The 16,540-nt window shown below is 29.5% G+C and overlaps 1 protein-coding gene across 1 annotated transcript; it reads right to left on the bottom strand.

Moving 5' to 3' along the window:
• Positions 1-239: 239 nt before the first annotated feature.
• On the bottom strand, positions 240-16,220 carry Pmvk (Phosphomevalonate kinase). Its single transcript, XM_035372225.2, has 4 exons — positions 15,933-16,220; positions 11,475-11,538; positions 8,296-8,587; positions 240-2,937 (listed from the first exon to the last, which is right to left on the bottom strand). Exons 1-4 carry the CDS (start codon positions 16,040-16,042, stop codon positions 2,789-2,791), a joined length of 615 nt encoding a protein of 204 aa, XP_035228116.1. The 5' UTR covers positions 16,043-16,220; the 3' UTR covers positions 240-2,788.
• Positions 16,221-16,540: the final 320 nt, after the last annotated feature.

Genomic DNA, 16,540 nt, shown 5'->3' with positions numbered 1-16,540 from the left:
TTTTCTCAATTCATTATATCAGTGTTTTTCTTAACAATTGACCTATATATATATAACGTCTTTTTAATCTTATTATTAAACATCACTTCCACACTTACACTGCATAAAATTCAACAGCAAAATAACAAAATTTTTTAAAAGCAGCATACATTTAGACTTCCTGACACAGTGTTAAGTGTTAAAATAAATTTTTTTCAGCCTTTTCTCAATTAATTCATCACATAAATATTCCTCCTTCCTTTCTTCTTCTTTTTTTTTTTTTTTTTTAAATATTATTATTATTGGCTTTTTGTTTCACTTTTTTCAGACTTAAATTTTCAGACTTTTTTCACTTTTTTCAGACATAAAATTCAACAGCAAAATCCCAAATATTAAAAAACAGCATATCTTCAAAATTTCCTGATAGAGTATTAAGAAGTGTTGCCATATATTTTTATATTTGATGTGTTATTTCTTTAAATGTCGATAAAGTGTGGCAGTACATCCTTTTAGTTGAAAAGTGATACGGTCACAAGATTGAGATTAATAGCAGCTCTGGTGCTAAAACTTACAAGGCTTTTATAATTTACTGCTTAAAATACTGAAAAACAGATGTACCACATTACTGCCTGAAAAATAATATAACTGAAAGTAAAAGATCCCCCCCCCCATTTTTAAATGAATGCATCTAAAACAAAGCATGCAAATTCATATTGAAAAATTGCACTTAAAAATTTAATACAGAGGACGAAGCTACAAACATGGTGATTATACATATAAAGAAAAAGGGAAAATAAAAACATTTTTGTATCAAAACAATTCAAATTAGGAAAGTAAATAAAATAATTAAAAAGCAGATATAATTAATTACATATTGGTGAAAGCATAGGATCATAAAGTAAGTTTTCCTTTGGCCTTTCTAATACAGTATCTTTGGCTTTCATTTTGAAACAAAATTATTTAACTTCTAAAATAGCAATATTTTAGTTGTTAAATGAAGCAGTATTGCACAAAAGTGAACATTTTGTTTGCTTATTCTTCAGTATCGTAATAAATATAGCATAAATTAAACCTGAAATTCCCTGTAAGGTTTAATAACTTACCAACTATATCTTCATAATATAATCTCATTTAATACCTTAATAATAATATAAGAAATAATAATAAACATTTATTATCATACAATAAATAGGGGGAAATGATTATTACTAATTTGATTATTGCTTTTAGAGTACAGCATTTTATATACATGAAAATATTATTTTAATGTAAACTAATTATGAAATACTAAAATAAAATATCTGCTGCATGTATAATACTGTATTGGCACTATACATATTGTATTGGCACAGTTTTATAAGGCAATTTTTTTAAAAAAGTTTAACAATAATCCAAAAACATTTTAATAATTTAACAACAACATCTATTCCTATCACATTTAATCTCAATTTATTTATGCAATAATTCTTTTTACATTTTACAAATATTAAAATAGGGGGAGTGGTTTTTAAACAAGGCATTCTTCTTTAAATTTATTCTTTAATTGTACTTCGGAAGTATTACTTAAATGCTTTAAAAATTATTCCTGTGTGGCCCCCTTTCTCTCATAAAACTTTAGAATGCTGCTAATATTTTTCAGAGCTGGTAGTTAAAGACCACAAAAGTAATAATTCCACAAATTACATTTTGTTTAGTTTTAAGTGTGACAATTAATATATCATTAAATTGAAATTAATTTTTAAATAATTTCATTCTCATAGTGAATTTATGAATTTTTATAAGCAATAAGAATAAAAATGAAATTATTTTTGAAACATAAGAAAAATTAAATAATTGTGCCATTTATTTTTCATTTTCTACCTCTGCATAGTTTCACTGTTATCATCATAATTTAGCAGAATACCTGGCGTTTCAGATGTAAATATGCAACCTGAAATTAACTAATATTAAAGCAAATCAATTCAAATTTGATTTTTGTATTCAATTTAATGCTTTAAGTTCTACAGAAGGAAGTTGAACTGCTAAAAACAAATGTGTTAAAAGTATGAATTAATTAATTGTTTGTACTTTCTGATTATCCACATCCTCAGATTCAACTTAACACGTTGAGCGCGGCACCAGTGCGTGGGGACAGGCAGTGAACTTTCTGTGTGGCCGACATCGGTCCCTGGGGATCGGCAGTGAACTTTTCGTGTGAGCAGCGTCGGTCCCTGGGGGCTGGCACTGGAATTTTCGTTTGGCTGGCGTCAGCCCACGGGACCGACAGTATTAAAGTTAAAAAATAAATATAGTCTCAATGAAATGTGATCAATTTTAGTTTTAATGAAATTTATTGAAACATTCTAAACAAAAATACGGCTTAGCTCGCTGTTGGCTGAATGGAAAGGACCAAATTCGGCGCCGCGCTGAACGTGTTAACAGATAAGTTAAGCTGGCATTTCCTTGTTGTGCCTTGAGGTGTTGAGTCACCAAGGTTTTACATGAAAACAATAAAAGAGTAATTATCTCATTTGAGGGGCTACTAAATTCCTTGTTAACATTTACACAAAAATGTATCCATTTACATTTATATAATTTTTAACAAAGAATATAATTATAATAAAAGAAATATTTCTTTAAACAATCCTTTTCTATAGTTTATAAAACTAATTATATACATCTTAACAACAAATGCTACTGCCTATAAGCATTCCAGGCAAAATATTTGCAAAATTAGCTGCCTTTATAGAAAAATTTCAAAATGTATATATATAAACTTCATGCGCAACATATGCTGTAAAGAAAATAAATTTTTTCTACAAATTTTTCATTAACATACAATTTCACATAATTTTATTTTAATATCAAAAAGAATTTTATTAATCTCTTCTAACAACTGACTAGAATTATCATTATCTATCCGATAATTCCATTTGGTGAAGTCATCAAGTCCGCATTCAGATTCACAATCATCAACACCTAAAAATGAAAGAAAGAAGGTATTGAGAAATTATATTAATAATCATAATTTTATCAATACACCAATCCCATGGACACATATGCATGGAAATAGAGATCACTCTTAATACTACCGTCATCTAAATTCAGATAAAAACTGTCATATCTTTTGATGCAGGTTCTTCCCTAAAAAAAAATCCATATAAAATTTCATGTCTGCCAATATGCAATAAAATTAAACTGTTCCTTTTCAATTAAAAAAAATCACTTAAAAAAATACCAATTTTCAATACTGCAAGTCTCTTGTGTATGTATTTTTCATTTCAGAACTCTTCTGAAAGCTAATGCTCGAGCTTATGATTGGCGTGGAATGTATTGGTGGCTCTATTGCCAAGCTGAGATTTTTAAAAGTGCTCCCCTATTTTTATACAAACTATTTTGTTGCTGCTTGTTGCATATTTACAATTTGTATATAGGAATAATACTGGTATCAAATCTGTATCTATATACTGCAAGTCTTTGTGATGGAAATAAGGGCATTCTGGGGAGGGGGGAATTCTAATGTCATACCTTAAAATTGTTAAGTGATCAATATTGTTATCTTGCAGTACAAATGTTAATGATGTCATTTATGGAATTAATTGTTTTTAGTTTTATGCAATAAAAAAGGTTGTTTAGTGATTTTAAAATTAAGCATTTAATTAACATTCTTCTGAAAGCTAATGCTCATGCTTAGATAATTAATCTCCATCCGCTTCCCACACACAAAATTAAATAAATAAATAAATAAAAGCAGACTAAAACTAGACACTGATTTACATTTCAAACAAGACTTCAGTATTAAATATTTCAAAACTTCTTTTTTAATTTTAAAAATGCAAAGCATTATAAAAAAATCTTTCTACCAATCTCCTGCTACTATTTTCCCTTTCTCCAAGTAATCAATCACAATGATTCTTTGGGAATATGAAGGAGGATCATAATTTTCTTTAGAATCTTTCAAGTATGTGTAAATAAAATAAACCAAATAACTTTTATTTCTTTACTTATGTACACATGAGTTATCCAGTCAACCATAAAACTGTCATGAAGCAGCACGATTTAGTGCCAGTTATGGATAAGCAAGACACCAGAACACACTTGTAACAACTGCACTTTCATTTGATGTACTCCCAATCCAATTAATTCTAAATAAGCCACCTTTTGTTTTTATGAATAAGAATATAAATTAACTGTTACTGTTGTCGTTTCTTGCATTTTGCAAAAAATGTCCGAGGGACATTTGGGACTGCATTCTAATTCATTTACGGCTGGTAGAAAGAATATCTGTTGAAAGGTAAAAAAACAGCTGGATATAGCCGATAAAATAATAATAGATTGGAAAAATCACCTGTGGGAAGTTTGTACCAACAGTGCTTGTTCTAAACAGAGCTTAAAGTAAAATTGGACAGCCTCACAAAATAGTAGAAATCAATGTGTTTATTATGAAGAATGAATTTATTACAAAGCGCAAAAAAGAATGTGCGAATACATATGCAGCAGTGACTATTTAATGGATTGTGAAGACAGACTAACTAATGTTTTATCGTAAAAGTTGAAAATAGAAATAAGGCTCAAAATTACTTAGGAATGATTAGCAAAACTCTGGTGGGATATCCATCAACTTTCACAGTCAGTGGAATAATACACAAGCACCTTTATTTATGTGAAGGAAAGAGAATATTATTTATTAGCCAGAATAATATATGTTCATTTCAATTTGCAAATAGCAATTAGCTGTTAAAGAATTAGATTTTTTTTATGTAAATTGTTTAAGGTTGAACATAGTATAAAAAAGATTGTTTCCTTGATAAAAGGAATACCTTCAATGTAGGACTTTCCAAGGCCAACTGGCTTTTTTATTATGTGTAGAAAAAACCATGAAAAGAGTTATACAGCTATCTTTCCTCAGTGGGATTAGACCCTGGGTTAAATTACTAGCAATATTTTATCTGATTCTTTTAGTTACACTGAAAACTCAACTATCTGGAAAGCTCAGCAAATGCCGAATTCTGGAAACGGAAGAGTTCCAAATAATTGAGCATATAAAAACTGCAAATCATGGTAGAAAAGTCAAATGAATGGAAGACAGAAAATTCCGATCTAAAATTATAAAAAGAGTCATTTTATTTATCTTAAATATGAAACACCTCCATTTAAATCATGTGAAATTTCAAAAGAAAAAAAGGCTTTCCAGACATTAAACACCGAAGTAAAACAGCCAGCGTCTGTCCATTTTCACATAGTTGCAGATCATTTCTACATAACCATTGAACTTCCATTAATTCAGTCTCTAGAGGGCCGTATGTTTATATCATAATTTGACTTTTATAAAAATGATTACTCTAAATATTATGTTTCTATAAAAATATACTGTGCTTTAAAAATGTGGATGATAGTATCAGCCGCTCTTTCAGCCACTTCAAAAGCAACAGTTTGTTTAGAAATAAATTATGCAGTTAATGTCATAAAATTCAAATAAATATCAAACAAAAATTCTCAGTTTTAGACAATTCGATTTAAACGAAGTAAAGTAGCAGACGATAAAACACCGAAGGTAAAAATTTACTCTTATTTTTTTTAAAAAAGGAAGATAGAGAGAAATTTTAAAAAATAGTTAAAAATTTGAATAATATAATCTATAATTTAAAAAAAAATAGCTTTTCATATAGTATTAATAAATATTTATTACGCTTCATTGAGGGAAAAAATGTTATATAATTAATTCTCCGTAAAATCTTACTTGAAATTTAAGGTTAAAAATAGCTGTGGCAATTCACTGTAACAAAAATCCATAGACCACATTTGGCGTTATTATCGCTCAAAAAAAAGATGCCAAATTTCAAAACTTGAAAATATGTAAATTTGTGTATATCTTAGAAAATTTTGAATAAAAAAGTCTAATTTTTTGCAGATATGCTTAAAAATATACCTACTTTAAGATGATGGTAAAAATTTTATAGGTTATAATTCAAAATTTTTTTCAAAAAATTTATAAAAATTATTTAAAAATAGAAATTTAAAAAATAAAACACAAAAAAATGGATAAATTTTATTTGGAATGAACCTAAATTTTGAAATGTGAGAGAAAAAATCAAAAAAGTTTAATAAAAAAAGAGATATTAATAAATATTTGCCAAATTCAATTAACATTGAGGAGCTAAAATTTTGAGAGCTAATATTTTAAAAACTACTCATACGATTTTTACAAAACTTGGTATTCTGGCATAATTTGAGACGTAGAATCGAAATATGGAAAAAAATTTGTATGTTATTTCAGAAAAAGTCCGATTTTGTGTCAAAATACCTATGTTAGAATAGTGCTATATATAAATCTAATATATATCCTAAGTCGCGCTTTCGAGACATGAAAAACGCAATTTGAATTTTGTCAATCGGCCCAGTAGAATGGGAGATATAGCACTGTCCCCCCCTTTTTTTTTGAGCAGTGTACATGGAGAAAGTAGTAGCTTGAATTCAGTAGTGTAGTAGTGTCTTGAGTTCAGAGATTAGCTTTGGAGCGATTGGCCGAGTCAGAACCTATACTTTAGTGCTTTGTTGTGAAGCTGTCTTCACCGCCATAGCCTGAAGGCTATGTTGCTAATTGTTTCAGCATCTTTTATCCTAATTTTTCAACTGTAAACATGTAATACTGGCATATAAATTGTGTTTTGATTCTTCATCCTGTGTTACCATCAATTACTCCAAATCCAGAAACACATACAGCGCAACAGTATATTTATTATTTCTTGAAAACTGAATGCTTATTTTGAAATAATTCAAATTAAAATTGTACCATTCTATGAAGAAATTAGCAATGGATTGACATTAATATTGGTTATAATCTAGAAGAGACTTCTGAAACTAATAGAACTTTTCAGTTATTTATGATTTATTGTGAAATTTTAATTCATGACTTTATAACTTAAATTAGGAATTTGCAGTTATATGTGTGTTACAAATTTTTCAAAAATAATTTTCACCTTTTTGCAGATACTCATGCGTTTACACAACACTAGCATTAATTTACACCAAGCACTTTTCCAATTTCATTAATAGAACTTTAATAGTTTAAAAATAGTTGAAATAAAAATTTAGCTATCATTACCTTTAAATAAAATTTTTAAATAGTTTAGCATTTAAAATCAGATTAAATTAGAACTTAAAAATGAGTTATTTCCATAATTTTTATAAAAATGTATCTGATTATGGGTTATCCAAAAAAAATGCATTTATTCAGAACAGTTTTTCACAGTTAGCCTATATTTAAGTGTGCCCCTTGGATTACTGCTAAAATTTTGTTTCATTTATGATAAAATGAGTAGTTGAATGTTATGGAAGCCTTATTATGACATAATTGGTTGCGTGATTGTGGTGAATTTGACTGATGGGAAAAGATTTGTAAGGGCTTGGTTGTGTGTTGGTAAGGAACTACATTGCTTATTTTGTGGTTTACACGGTAAAATGGCTAAATGTGGTATGATTAATTTGAAGTTTCTCTACAGTTTGGAACGAAAGAGAAAAAAAACATTAATTGACTGGTGTGAATAAAAGGTTTACTAAGTAATCATTATAAGTGTCCTGTTTGTACGAAGGAAATGCGTATGGTTCAAACGTTGAAAGATACCACCACTATGCAGGATATTTTTTTCTCTTATTTTTGTGAATTTATGTTGCGATGCCAGTATACAGATTCTAGTTCAGATAATTTTAGGAAGTTTTTGGATGCTCTTAAGGAATTTTGTTTGAATGAAAACATGGGAATTTTTAAATAAGGTAAGTGGATATTTCCTTTGTGTAGTGCTTAGATGCCATAAGATGAATTTTCTTTTTTTATGTTAGTTCATTGTTTAAAATGTAATTTGTTGAGATTATATATATATATTTTTGCTTGGCTCTAGTGTAGAATCGGCTCCTCCTTTGAGATTTTAAGTGAAAATAGATCAATATATACATGGACAAAATCAAGAGCATGCACAATGGCGAGTTTGTGCAATTCTCCGATATTTTTTAAGTGAAAACAGGTCAGTGTGTACATGAATACAGTTTGTGCAATTCTTTGACTTGTTATTTTGGCTTTGTGTAGTGGCGATTGTTGGCATGAAGCCAAAATAACAAGTCAAAGAACTGTACAAACTCGGTGACTATGTTCCGCCAAAAATCGCCAAAGTTGGTTTCTGATTTCATTCATTTTATTTATTTATTTTTTATAATCAAATTCTTCTTCTTCTTCTTTTTTTTTTTTTTTTTCTGCTATCGTCACTGAAGTTAAAACATATGCTTTAGAATCAAAGAAATATAGTATGTTTATAAACGTAGACAACTAAAAATTTTACAAACCTTCAGTGTACTTCCATCCACGTTGCTTTCGGACTTCAGGTGATGCATTTATCCTCAGAGTGTATGTAATGTTAGGGAAATTTGAAAGGAAAAACTCCACATCAGTTTTTCTTCTTGCATCACTCACAATCCACACAACCTTTGATTTAGCTTGCGACTGTTCAATAGCATGGCGGCAAAAATATCCAGGATCTTTACTTCGTATGTCTTCTCCCCATTTAATCATTTTTAACCTGTATAGTTCCTTGTATTCAGATGCCTCAAGTAACTTTGCATAGTCTAAATTATTTTCCTGCACATAAAAATAATTATAAATTTTAAAAAATAAAATATCATTAAGTAAAAAGAAATATTTTGATAAAAATTAAATAAAGAATTGTAGAAAAAGTACACACTTTTATATTTATAGTTTACAATTTTATTTTCTCTATCTACAGTTACATATTCTGCACAACAAGATTCAGTTGTTTTTTTTTTAAAGGAAACATAGACATTTTTTTTTCTTTTTCTTTTAAACTTTCTGATCATCTGCTCTAGGTTACGAAAATTATTCATGAAGCAAAGCCATATGTCATCAAAATAATGTGGCAACCCACAATGTCACACAAATAACAATTTGGAAATCTGGATATGCCCGTAACGTATTTCTGTTTTAGCCAGTGTGCAATGCCATTGTTGAAAGGATGCCAAGTTTGTGCAATTTTGTAATTTTTGTTTTTTTAAAGTGAACACAGATTGCTGCGTACATGGGTTAAAGCACAAAAAAATTCCAGAAGGATCTCTCAAAAAAAGTAAGTTTACTTTACGTTTTATTACTGAAGTTTCTTGCTTTCTTATTTCTATTTATTGATTCATTTTTATTTTTTATTTATTTATTTTTATGGAGTTATGCACCACCATTTAGGAAATGGCTCTTTTCTTCAATAAAAAAATTAGTTGAGTTATCTGAATGCTTTTTAATGTCATTAACGAATTTGCGATTTTTCAGTGGGTGCGTAGATAATCAGAAAGCAACAAAATTTTATTATCTGAAAAGTTTAAAAATTCAAATGAGATAATTTTATTGGATTACACTTTGGTTGTTTCAGCAATGCTCTAATACAGTGTTTAATGGGTTTTTTTTTTTTTTTTTATGCTTTTGGTTTTCTTTATGCATAAAATAAATAATACATGGCATTTTTCTTAGGAAGCTCTGAAAAAATCTATCTCCCCTACAGTTAAATGAAAAATACTTTTAAAAAACTTTTTTAAAGTTTCATGATTTTAGTTAAATGCACATGAAAATAAAAATACTTTTTTTAAGTTATTATAACATTTCTGCATACAAAAGATTAAAAGTAAATTCATGGGGTACCTACTTATAAATGTAGATTAGAATATTAACAAAATTCCAAGGAACAAGAGAAGTAATGATGTAAAAATGACAAAACTATGTCTTGCAGAACCTTAGCGTTCTGTGGGTCAAACCCCAGAGTTCCGAGAACCAAAAATTTGAAAAGAAAATTATAAAGTACTCACAATGGTTTAGTAATGTTTATCAATTACAAAATATATGGATTAGTAATTACAGATTAGATGTAAAACTCAATATGTAGTCATCAAATGCCAAAGAAAATGAGTGCTTTACAGAAGAAAACGGTTTTCCTAATTGAAAATGAATTGAATTTTGATGACAGTGTTAAAAATTGTACAATGGAACATCTTTTGCATTTGAACCAAAATATAAGAGAATATTTCCCAGAAGATAAAAACCAAGTATGACTGTACAAAAAATACATTTGAGTACTACAAGAAATCAGAAAGCTTGTCAATGAAGAAAAGACAACAACTTATCAACATATCAAGATTATTAACAAGAGATTCGACATTAAAATCTAAATTTAAACAAGAGCCTCTCTTGAATTTTTGGCTGTAGATTCATGCAGATTACCATGATGTTTCTCATTCATCTATAAACAATTTAATGCCATTCTGAACAATGTATTTAATTGAAAAATTATTTTAACATGTGACAAAAAAAATACAGAAACAAATGCAGAATATGAAATGAGACTGGTGATAATAACAATGGGGCTGGACTTGAAGAGTTTGAACAAAAAAATGCCAAGCTCACTCCTCCTATCAATAAACATAAAGCAAGGGCAGGTGAAACCTGGAACATGAACCATACATTACGCATAGTCGAAATTAGAAAATTGCAACCCAAAAACTACTTGATGTGTACTCGTGATATTTATAATGACGAGGAATTTGATTTAAATCATATCAAAGACGGAATACATAGAGATGAAATACTACATTTAGTAAGGAATTATAAGCTGAATAAAATAAAAACATCTGCCCTGAAGATAAGGATAGTGCTGACAGATCAACTTTCAGTTCATTGCGCGCTGCGACGTCCCCCCCCTTCCCCGCAGAGCAGCGTGAAATTGATAAACAGATTTCGGAATGGTTAGAGAAACAAAGGATATGCCTTTATCCATTTTTTTGCAGCAATTCCACTTTTTGTTTGATGGACATCGAAACATACTTTCGCTTTGTAGATCCTTTACATATTAGTAAATATATATCGGAAATTCTATTTGACATAATCGAAAGTTCAAGCTTACTTTTATAAAATTGCTCTAACAATCTGCAAAAAATAATACGCCGGATCCAATTCGAAGATTAAGGAACAACGCAATCTGCAACATTAACTGAAATAGATAATTAGATAATTTTAGCTTAGCTTACACCGTCCGTTATACATTAAACGCGCATAATACGTTTACTCATGTGTAAACGTATTATGCGTAAACATATTATGCACATGCGCACATACACATGCACATGCGTAAATGCCTATGCGCATTCGTGAACGCATTATGCATTGACGCACGTGCAGAAAGTTTGTAGCTTTGAGGTCCGGATTATAGGTGTCTGGATTAACAACTTTTAACTGTACTTGCATTCATAGATAACAAAACCATAAAATAAGTTATCAGAAATGTCTAATGTTCATACACAATGGAAATCTATCTTTGTAAAAATGATAAAAATGACCACTTTTAGTTGAAGATATTATCTGAAGCAAAAACATTAAAATTATTAAAAGGAATATATTAAAATTGTAAACAAATTTAAATTGTGGTAAATATTTATATTTTGGAAAGATTCACTTTAAAACTGAATATACATACCAAGGCATATCTTTCTTTTAAAGGTCCTGATAGTCGAATTATTACAGCTTTTCCTGATCCGAACCTTTAAGAAAAAAAAACCTTAAAAATTATTTTAAATTTATTTATGACATTCATTAATCTATCAAAATATGGTGTGTAGGTGTGTATTTAATTATGGCAAAGCACACTAGGGCTATCTGCCTAAGGGGAGGGATGCCTTCGTGCAGGGCTTTCTAAGGGAAACTGGCTCGTATACACGTTACACATGGGGAAAACCACGAAAACACCCACGCAGCCAGCCCGTTCGCGGGATTCGAACCTCGGACCGAACTACCAGTGTTCAGCGACTTAACCGCTCGGCCGCTGGTGGGCAGATCAAAATATGCTATGAAAGTTTTGGAAAAAATTATATGATAATATACATTAATGTACACCTATGTAATATTTGATACTGCGTCATGACTGGCTTGTGCTTTTGGTGTTTAAGCTGTGGCTGGTTTGCGGCAATATCTATGAGCTTAAAAATTGAAGTGCGACATGGCAAGTTCCATGTCCTTTGGTAAACAAGTTTTTCTCGAAGTTAGAACTACAAGCTAAGTCATGGGAGTAAAATGCTCTACCATCATCACAAAAGAGGTCCTGTGTGACAATTTCAAAAATTCCAATTTACTCAAATTTGTGAGCACTGAGCAGCACTCGCAGACCCCGTAATACTAATATTAAGAGAAATATAAATTGACTACCACTCTGAGTACAAAATATATAGCATTAGAAATATCTTTTTTGAACTACATTAATAGTCTAAATATTACTAAATTTATCTAATCATAAATTATAGATATTTGCATATTTGACTGTCATCAGATACATTAACTGGCACACAGATAAAATGATAACCTGTCATTTAATTTAGAAGTCAAACAACAAAAATCAGCGTTATATTTTCAAATTTTCACAGGCTGTGTTTACTGTGAAAATTTGAAAATATAATGCTGATTTTTGTTATTTGACTTCTAAATTAATACTTGTTCTGCGTGTTATTGTATCTTAACCTGCCATTTACTAACAGGTTATCCGCTTCTCTATTACAATCATTCCCTCAATCTCTGCCATATTTTATTGACTAAGTGAACATTCTTCTGTTATAAGCTTTGAGATGTTCTATAATTTTATTTTTAATGAGATTTGCGAAAAATGAAATAGAAGATATCTTCTTCCTTCCCTCCAAGAACCACAGAATATAGCTAATTTTTTAGAACGTTTTAATTTCTGTGCAATGAATCTATATATGAAGTAACAGAAATGCAACACTGGAAAGTAAAGGCAAATGTTAAGAGTTTGAAAATGGTTTGAAAGGTGCATTTACAGTAACTATATGATTTATTTACAATTGACATGAGGAGTTAAATCTGTCAATGTTTGCCAAGAAAAACTAGTTAAATAAAATTATCAAAAATCAGAATAATTATCTTTAAAAAATCCGGAATCAAACTGCCACACCCAGATGGCAATCAAAATCTCTTGGTCTACAGAATATCATCAGTGTTAGTTTGGTGTCATCAAAAGTTCTCATTAGCAGTTTATTACCAAATGTATTATTAAAAATAAAATAAACATAAAAATTACCAAAAAATTACGTGTACTGGTTTTCAATATCTCACTTTATTGCACCACACATAAAATTTTTTTAGACATTTTCTTCATAACTTTTAAGTTACCAACATGGTCGTCTTAACAAATGGACTCATTGGTACTCATCTGGAGGCCTTATGCTAATCCATTTGCATTTCACTTACATTTAATTTCTGCGAGTGATTGTGACAGAGGCCTCGGCATTTTGGTTTGCCAGGGGCTGTTATGCTGTTAGGATGGCACTGATTACCAATAAAGAAATTTAGCAAAAAATAATGTAATGCTCAGTGACAAAATTCCTGTAGAATAAAACTGATACTATACTGACATTCTTTATTCCACCTCTGATTTATAAAATACATACGAGTTAAACATAAAATACATAACATGAGTTAAACATAAATAAGTCTGCAGCAGACTTGTTTATATTAAATGGGAACTATCCATTCAAAGCAACTTTTTTTATAAGTCTTCAAATTGTATTGATATAAATATATATTATTAGTTAATTATCAATAAAATTAATCTTTGGGCATATTTTAACAATGACTTTTAGTACTTTCTTCTTACAGAGTCCAATTATGCTCAATAGTTAGAGAGCAGAAGAACTTTGCTTAATTCTTTTGCATCAAGAGAGTTCAAATCTGTTCCCTTTAAACATCTGGAATGCCCATGTATATGAATTTTTGTTGAAATGGACTTCCTTCCCCCTACCAAGTAGACTACTACAGCGTTAACAATAACCAGTTAAGTGACATGATTACATCGCTCTTGGAGACGGAGACCTTCATGCAGTTTCTCTCACTGTGTGCAATTTCCCCTTACCCAACTGAAGCCGCGTTTCCACTGCTGCGTATGCGTTTCTCCAATCAGCGAGCGAATTCTCTTTGACATCTGCAATCCGGTCGATGTGCGGTGACGGATGACGTACGGATGCAGTTCAACAATGTCCAACTTCTATCCATATGTCTGTGGATGCGTTGGGGTCACGTGGTAAAGAAGGAGCAATCAGGTGTAGTCGCCAAAAATTAATGGCGGCAGAAGTAGCGATGAACGCTCGCTTGGGAAAAGGAAGTTTTGCTAAAAAATACTTATTTCTGAATTAACATTATATCGAGAAATCTGCATGCTGAAAAAGTCAGCAATCAGCTAAATTTAGCTTAAAAAAGATAAGAAAAATAAGATTACTGCAACTACAGTACTTGTTTGCAGATAAAATCAGGCGTTCAGGAATTCAATTCAAGAAAATCAGTAGCAAAGATTATAATTCCAAGTCCATGAAAAAACAAAATTTGTCCTTACAATTATTTCCTAGTTCTGCATACTCATTTACCTTTAATGAAAATGAATGTCTGACTATATCAAACTGTTATAGCAAATCAGATATGATTAAAAGATTTCTTATTTTTTTCTTTTGAAACAGGTAAAAACTGAAAACATTAATTATAAATTAAATTTGATAGCCTTTTAAATATTCCACTGCATTAAAGTGTATGTTAAATTTGTATTTCTCTATTCATAAATATATTTATAAGCACATGAAATATATTTTTAGCAGCACGTTTAACTTCAATCGGAACACCACTTTAAAAGATAACGTTTTTTGTAAAAAATGTACTAGAAGCTGAAGAACAAACTCTGGTGAATTTTTTAGATGATAGCACACTGAAATAGGACCAAAAAATTTAGTTTTAAGAATTGATTTACTTGATGATGTATATAAGCCAAAATATGCATACGACTCCCGACTCCCGTGTGATGCTAGCTTAGTGGTAAAGCTGACGGTAAGAAAATTTAACTTTTGTTCGAATCCCATACGCTTTTTTCATCCTGTCTGAAATTTTCTTAGCTTTTTGTTCCAATTTGATCGATATTCGTGTTTTATAATTTATTTATATTATTATATGCATTAAATATATTATTTTATTTATGCTCTTATTTATTTAAATTTTCCCCGCAAAAAATTTTGAAAATTATATAATACGAATTTAAAGCATACCCTGTATTTAAAGCATATTTGAATTTAAGAAACATTCTCTATTCATAAAAAGCAAATTTAAAGTTAATTAAATTTAATGAAAACAAATAAATGATTAATTATTGCTGCGAACTAATCTACAATATCATTTAAATTCTGAGAGCATATGTAAATCAAGTGCAAGTGAAAATTTTATTAATCCTAAAAAATTTATAAAAATGCATTAGCGAATAATAGGATAAATAAATTTTTTGAATTATTTATTTATTCATGGATTTTGATACTTGCACTTGATTTACATATGCTCTCAGAAGTTAATGATATTGTAGATTAGTTCACAGCAATAATTAATCATTTATTTGTTTTCATTAAATTTCATTTACATTTAATTAACTTTAAATTTGCTTTTTACGAATAGAGAATGTTTGTTATATTCAAATTTCATTCCTTGCAGCAATGGCCCAAGAGAATTATTTAAATTTAATTTAACATTACTATTTATTCTTTTGAAACCCTGTACATACATATATTTTTTTTCGTTTCACTTTTATGCGAATGTACATACATGTGCTCAGACTTTGGGATGTTTACGGCTCTAAACTTTCATTACCAATTAACATGAGACAGTACTAATACAACTAAATAGTTGTTAATGTGTTGTTTTTACAAATGTTTGTTAACAAGTCAATGAATAAATTTAAACTACATTCATAAAATAAGAGGAACTCTTATTTAAAATAATCGGTGATTCGATACTCTTAATTATTTCCTTCTCTGTAATGAGAAATTTTTAATTAATAAATTTTATGAAAAAAAAATGCTAGTTGGACAAATTAAAAACACAAAGTAAATGCAAACGTACTAACCTCTCTAATAATATATCTGCAACGTAATCTTTCCCACTTTTACGTTTACCACTGATTACAATAATAATTTTAGGATTACCCAAAACTTGCCTGTCAGGACTCATAGGCATGTTATATGGTAAAGATTAAAAACAGCCTGCGTAGCAAATTCGCAATTATGATTTCATAACTAATTATGAGTTACTCAGTTCAAGAAAATCCGCAAATACCGCCATGTAAGTCCCGCTGTTGCCCTCAGGTTAAAGTGTTTGCAAACGTAGAACTTGAAAATAAAGTTGCTAAGTAATACGAGAAGCTAGACTCCGCGCCGTACCCTTCTGATGTTGGCCAATTATGTTTGACTTGAAAATGACGTCATTTATAGGCGGAGTAATCGTAAATGACTATGTAAACATGAATATAGTTTTATAGTTTAATCTTATTTTCTTTTATAATATCAAGTTTTCCATACTATATTAGATTATTATGACTTCTGAAAGTATCTCCTGGTGCTGCTTGTTTTTGCGTTTTGGCGTTTGATGAATCATTGATTATTTAATTCGAGTTTCAAAAATAATATTTTTACATGTCAACTTTTATATTAACATACATGAAATAATTTATAGGAC

Source organism: Stegodyphus dumicola, chromosome 11, assembly GCF_044657685.1.
Source record: "Stegodyphus dumicola isolate Sdum_Otavi_A_Nest chromosome 11, ASM4465768v1".
In the NCBI taxonomy this organism is placed as follows: domain Eukaryota; kingdom Metazoa; phylum Arthropoda; class Arachnida; order Araneae; family Eresidae; genus Stegodyphus; species Stegodyphus dumicola.
This window is presented reverse-complemented; position numbering and strand designations above follow the sequence as displayed.

Coding starts and splice junctions, on each gene's coding strand:
- Pmvk (XM_035372225.2), bottom strand. CDS start 16,042: ATGCCTATGAGTCCTGACAGGCAAGTTTTGGGTAATCCTAAAATTATT. Junction 8,588..11,474: donor TAAAAGAAAGATATGCCTTG/GTATGTATATTC, acceptor TTTTATGTGCAG/GAAAATAATTTAGACTATGC. Junction 2,938..8,295: donor TGGATGGAAGTACACTGAAG/GTTTGTAAAATT, acceptor TTTCATTTTTAG/GTGTTGATGATTGTGAATCT.